Source organism: Styela clava, chromosome 5, assembly GCF_964204865.1.
Source record: "Styela clava chromosome 5, kaStyClav1.hap1.2, whole genome shotgun sequence".
NCBI lineage: Eukaryota > Metazoa > Chordata > Ascidiacea > Stolidobranchia > Styelidae > Styela > Styela clava.
Genome location: NC_135254.1, coordinates 17,943,794 through 17,950,694, shown reverse-complemented (window position 1 = coordinate 17,950,694; position 6,901 = coordinate 17,943,794). Strand labels below are relative to the sequence as shown.

At 36.0% G+C, this 6,901-nt stretch overlaps 1 protein-coding gene across 1 annotated transcript; it reads right to left on the bottom strand.

Annotated features, from left to right (window-relative positions):
• Positions 1–4,623: 4,623 nt before the first annotated feature.
• LOC120344060 (uncharacterized) lies at positions 4,624–6,864 on the bottom strand. The gene is made up of 4 exons (XM_039413147.2): positions 6,828–6,864; positions 6,136–6,293; positions 5,148–5,334; positions 4,624–4,673 (listed from the first exon to the last, which is right to left on the bottom strand). Exons 2-4 carry the CDS (start codon positions 6,283–6,285, stop codon positions 4,639–4,641), a joined length of 372 nt encoding a protein of 123 aa, XP_039269081.2. The 5' UTR covers positions 6,286–6,293; positions 6,828–6,864; the 3' UTR covers positions 4,624–4,638.
• Between the last annotated feature and the right edge of the window lie 37 nt (positions 6,865–6,901).

The following is a 6,901-nucleotide window of genomic DNA, read 5'->3' as shown; positions in this document are numbered from 1 at the left end:
CTTTTTTGACCGCGGGCCGGGTATGACTCAAACTGTGTTGAAACGGGCCGGACAAATATTTTTGTCAGTACAATACAATAAATTCACAAATCTCAAACTAACATGCACAACTCTAGCGTTTATTTGCGACGATCTTTCGGCGGTGTCAAGACCGTTGCCAGAATAAAATCCTGAAATAATCTCAATATTCCATAGATGTGACGCAGATCGAAAGATTAGTGATTGATATGTGTTCTTTTTTTATATTTATTGCAGTTTTTATAAATAAAGTAGTACAATCCTTATGGAAAAAATTGGCCTGGGGTGGTACTAAAATACCGTTATCTCTGTTATTTATTGACCGTTTTTTTTTATAAACTTGGTATTGTTTTCTTATTTTCACTCAGATCTATCCAATGGCGCAGTTTTTATATAAATCGGATAAATTTTTTTTGTAACATACCCACATGAATATCTGCATTTATGCAGTATAGAATAGGGTTGCCACACCGTCCGGAAAATTCCGGACATGCCCGGAATTTAGGGTTAAATTTTGCGTCCGGGAAGAATTTAAAAATGTCCGAAATCCGGAATTTTACTGCACCCGCAATCTTACTAAGCACACTGCTAATACAGAACATTGTTATTTCGTACCGCGCGCATATTTTTACTACGAACTCATGAAAATAGTTATGCACCGTCCGGAATTTTGCTTTTTAAAATATGGTGACCCTAGTATAGAAGTTAGTGTGAGTTGTGAAATTGGAGCAGTACGCGAGGGATTACAGTACTGTTGACGCAAAATGCACATTCGAAGTTCTTTTTAGCACAAGAAACGTAAGCAGTTTCGTCGAAAGCACGCGCCGCGAGTGAACGAGTGCATCTTTCGCAGAAAGCGTTGCGTACCGGCATGGAATTTTGGCCTATCACAGCTATTTCTAGACTAATTTTTCATTACTACTACAACATTAAAACTACAGCTCCTCATGAGGCTAATGATGATTGACTTGTTTGATTCATACAAAAGTCTCTGAGCGGATGCTAAAAGACCTATTATCACGTCACTTTTTTGCATCTTGCTGATTGGCCAATGTTACGAAATAAACAAGGAAGACGATGCTCGGGGAAATCTTCCTGGGAAAAAAATTTCGCCATTTTTGCGTGTTATTGCGGGCCGGATAAAATGACGCCGCGGGCCGAATCCGGCCCGCGGGCCGTAGTTTGGTGACCCCTGATGTAGCACATCATTCCTTGTGGCGTAACACGCAAAACGGACAAAAACATGCCCCTATCGCTTCATTTAAGGTCGGCAATAGCGGACGTGGGCGATCTCTAAGTCAATGACTGGTAGCGCACCATCACTATGGACGTTTCCCCGACCATTGGCCCTTATTCCTATACTTTACTATTGCAAACTTTATACTTATTCTGAGAATGTTTTGATGTGTTGGCGCATATAAACTGGTTTACGTGTTTGAAACCATCGTTTGTAATAAAATTGATCAACCCTGTGCCGTTTGCAGATACTGATATATATAGCTAAGTTTAGCCTTGTTTATCGCAGCATTTGCGAGACTCAATTTCTAATTACTGCAACTAAATTAAAGCTCCGCGGAAGGCATAATGAGTTAATTAATTCACAATTATATTCTTGAAACACAACTGGAAACTGACAAAAATCACTCAAAATTACAAAAACGAGGCAATGTTTGCAACCATCATGCTTGAATATCTGTTTGGGCGACAAAAGTGTCTGAGCGGCTGGTTGCAGCAATTGCAATTGTTACCTGTTGCGTCATTATTGACTTATTACTGATTGGTTATAGTTACGGAAATAAACAAGGAAACTGAAGCTTAGGAAAACATCCATGAACGCTTAGCGAATACATATAGTAGGGAAGATGAAGCTTTGCCGGCATATTTTTGCCAACCGAAAGGTTATTAATTTTTGCAATAATTCAAATATGCTCGCGTACCACTTGAAAAGCTCCCGCGTACCACTAGTGGTACGCGTACCACAAATTGAGAACCAGGGCATTAGAAGATACGTATTACAATTGCAAACTCTATAAGCTTCTCGAATTTGATGAAAAACGAGATAATGTTATGTTATTGAGATAATATATAATTTTAAGCAGATGTTTACATTGTTATACATGACTAAAATGCCTAATATAAATTACTAGATTAATAATTTTATGCAACAGTGCAAAATTACCAGTTTAAATTCGTCTTCGATCTGTGTCAGTTTGAAAACAGAAGAAATACCTAATGTGTTGTTTTATATTAAACTAATAAACTACGCAACGTTGAAGTACAGTTCATGCACATTCGTTGGAACAACAATCTATTTCAGTTATAATATCAACTGTACATGTTCATGCATTATAACTAATACTTGTTTCGATTCTATTTTTAGTGGAAATCAATAATTAAAACTGAAAATGAACTTTTTGTACATCACATGATTATGTATAGATGTGGTGACATTCTAGAAGTAAAATATATGAAAATGTCCAATACTAATATAATTTTTTCTCCATAAAACCCGTGGTAAATTATTTCACATACGAATGCATAATCTCAATGTAGATCCCAGCACTAAAGCTGGAGTGGGAACATTGTTTCCGGAACAAAATATAGTCGGCAAATGAATGCCAGTGATTACCAAAACCATACACACTAAGGATAAGAACATAAGTTGCATTACTTAGTAGGCTAATAGTAAACTTCAATTAAATGAAATTTAAGGAAAAATTGGTGTACAACTCAGTTGTCGAAGATAAAAATGATAGTAATCTGATCAATTAAATAGAAAATTGTTTTAAACCTGTTCATATATATGCATATCCAGTGTACATACAATTGGACATACATACATTACATTACGATACTCCAAATTTGATTTCTGGTAAATACGCTCGACAAACTATAAAATAGTTGCAGATATTTACTTTATTGGATAATTTTTAGTTTACGCATTAGCAATAGGTCTACCTGTCTTTTCACGATCAAAATACTGGAAAAACACAACATGCTTCTTGAGTTTTTTTTTTAAATATACAGCACATACTTTAGGCGGCAATTACAATCAATCTATTGAACTTTGAGGAAAAAAGCTCATTCAATTTTGTTTTTGGGAGCACGCGATAATTCGGGATTTTGGTTCACCTACACGCCCACATTACGCCAAAATGACATTGGCATTATGTTAGTTGGATGTTACGCCTACCGCCTTGAATTTTTAATTCCTCCGGGCGCAGAAAGTTCCACCAGCTTAGGACATTGTACTGACGAGTGCTTAGAACAAATAGGCCATTTCAACAAATCTATAATTGATTTTACGCGATTACACTATTTGACCTGCTGTATGCTCAGACTATCAGATATCTTTATGCCGTGCTCATGGTCAAGCATTGTGTAATTGTCGTAAAAGCGTTATAAGCGATTGCCGTATAATGCACCGGGTTCAAGCAGGGGTATGCCCAGAAAGCCAATTCCGTCTATGGTTGTCTTTGTTCTCGATGTCTTCCAACGTGCGCTCTAAACAAAAAACCTGAAAGAGCAGTTATATGTAAAAAATAAATTTGAAATCTGGTCACAGGAACCACATGAACATCAGATATACCTTTATTCAGCTCTGCTAGAATGAAGTTTCATTGCGAATGTCACTAACCAATATGGCTATGACAAAAATTTGCAAGCCATTTATTGTTATGCATGCCACTTAGTGGGACTTCTAGCATTCCCTGGATTGAACGATTCTCTTTAAATTTGGCCTGTATGTCGTTGTAGCCAACCGAAGCAATTATTCACACAAATATCAGTCAGAACAGATCAATGATTTGATTTCACGTGTGTTATGATAGAAAACACAGTTTCGAGGACGTATGTTGACCTAAACATCGACAATATCTTAAGCGCAGCTCTTTTGACATTGGAGTATTTTTCTATTGGCATACTTTTCCATAACCCAATGATCCCTTTCCTTGAGCTTATTTCAGTTCGTCTTCCTCATAAAGATCGATCATCTTCAACTCAGTTGAAGCCTTAGCTGAGACTAGAGGAATTTCAAACAATCTGTCTCAGAATTAATTAGATTAGTCGTCGACGACGTAATCTGTGTCGTTTCATATGCACTTCAGTTATTTCAATCAAATGGTAAACTGCGCGATTGCTGCCGAACTTCCTGTTCGATACAATTACGATAGCTGTTGGGGTTAAAGTGCAATAAACGCGTCTCCCAACAAATAATTTGATTGTGAGGTGACAATGGAGGATTGCATGGTAAAATGAATAAAGGCACTCGTGTATCCTCAAATATTCTCAATTAGAAAAAAAACTTGCTTCTGGTGTGCGATTGCCTTAATCTACGTGCGTGTAATTACATTTTCACGCAATATTGATCTCACGCAAAATTGCACTAAAATATATTCATGAAATTGTACAACAAGAAACTACTAGTTTGTGTAATAGGCTTAAATTTGAAATTCCGTCAGATTGAAGTTAGAAAGAAAATCTCAGAAATTCAGTGATAACACAATTGAGAGTTGTCGTCGGATTCTGGCTTACGACGACTTGGAGTCTTGTAGGATCTTCATCGAGTTCGCAATTTTTATATTCCTTTCTCATAACTTTCGTCCGTAGTTGACTACATAGTCAGTTTGTAGCAACTTCTTGGAAATGAAACAATTCTGAAGGATTTATTTCTAGACATAATATTCGTTTATATTCTGCAAATCATTTTTGACTGAGTTTCAGATTCTAGTTTCAGTATTTGCTAAAGCTGTCTGAATTTTAAAACGAAAGTCATGTCGAAAGATAATTTGTATGAAAATTCGTCAAATCGTGGCAGTTTGGATGCAGGTAATGGCTTGTGTATTAAAATCGTTCACTTTTCTAATGAGCAAGATTTATTTTAATCCGTGATATATTTGATAGCTAATATAAGAGCATTCTTTTTGCATATCCGAACATGCAATGATAACAACACTTTCATGCATATTCGATTCGATTGCATTCGATTATATTCTGAAATCATCAAGTATTCGAATTAAAATACTACAACACTACGCATGTACAATTTCATTTTACCAATCCCGACTACATACCGAACAAAAATTATCAAATTTTTCATATTTTTTTTGTATTGTTTCTAAATCCTTCACCGGAGTCCTTTTGGCAGGCAGTATGTGTCCCTTCGTGGTGATGTTCTGAATATGACGTAATATTTTTTGTCTTTGCGTCTTTGTCCCCAGATGACGTCATTACTTCTCCTCCTTCTCCTAAATTAGTTGTTTGCTTCTTACGATGTAATCTATGACGTCTTTTTTTGCTGATGTCATAAGTATTTTCCTACGTAAAGAGTAATGAAAAAAGATTGGTAATTGGTATGAAATCGGATTTTTACATTTATCCATGGGAAAATAAATCCGATAAGTCGACATAACCATAATCAGGTATTGGATTGGATGGCTAAGCAAGCCCGAGTGATCGTCGGTTCCATGAATGCATTTTGTTGCGGTGGTGGGCGATTACACACACGGTTTCCAGACACGGGGTGGACTTTTTTGGATCGTTTTGTTATTATGTTGTTGTTATTCTTGTTGAGGACTTGATCATTGTTATAGATCCTGGAAAGGATAGTCCCTGTGCCGTGATGCTAGTACCGTACTAGTGAGGTATAGTTATCTCTCTATTGGTACAAACACTCCGGTAGCGCCCAAATAAATAAGTGCTCATTTGGCCGAGAATTTGGATACAATAAGACACGCGGAATCCATAGAATACAAGAGAGTGCTTAGTAGTTTAAAAAAAATTATAGCTACCAGCTGCATAAAAACGATAGGTAAAACTTGAGTTCAACTCCTATGTCAACCCCAACTACCGCGTTGACAAAGTCTTATTTCATTTTCTTTGGAAAAATAACACTAAGGTTTATTTTTGAAAAAAGGCCTTTTATTTTCATTTATCAAAAATAAAATTACAAAGTAGAGAATTTCCATATATAATAAGACCTACCTATCAACTAGGGCTTGTTTTAATGGGAGGGCTTATATTAAAAATCATTTTTGAAATTCACTCTTATTCTACTCTAATAATGCCTTGTTTAAAGACTTTTTAGAGCGACAAAATTTAATAAAATTGGTTCATTACCTTTATCGTGGTATTTTGATCAATTTTTGTTTCATCAGATCCGCTAGGTGTCTCTAAATCAATTTGTCCGTACTGTTTTGCCAAGTCTGTGTACCCCCTCTTCCGCTCCAATGGAGCATAAGTAATACTGATATCAGTTCGTGACATCATCGAGTATACTGTCGAAAATGAGAAGATAAATTAACTCAATTTTTAACGTATAATATATTTAATATTTAATTATATGCGAAAGATTGCAGAACTCTTCGCAAATGAATTCAAGTCCATACCATTGATTCGATTAATGCTGACATGGGCAAACGACCCACGGGGTAAATCCTCCCCGCTGGGTAATTCAATCTGGACGAGCCTAATTGAAATAATTGTTAGATTTGATCTTGCTATCATTATTTTGGATATTTACATTTCTCTATTTTGGTATTTGATGTTCAATCTACGTATTTTCAGCGTGTTTTTGAACAACACAAACTTTAGCCTTACTATCTGTTATTTGTATTTCATTGTTAGCTGGTCATTTTTGAGGTGAGGCGCGAGACTTCGTGAATTCTAAATGGGGGTGCGGCTCAAAAAGTTTGAAAACCACTGCTCAAAAGGAAAAATCTATACATTCTACATAGTGTCGTCCTATATTTCTCTTTCCCAGAATGAGTCCGCTTTCGCGACCTGATATCCAAATTAAAATCTATACTTACGGAAGCTTCCTCTTAGTAGTCAAAGTCAGCAAATAAATATAAAATTAATTCATAAAAACGAAACGCTAAATTTT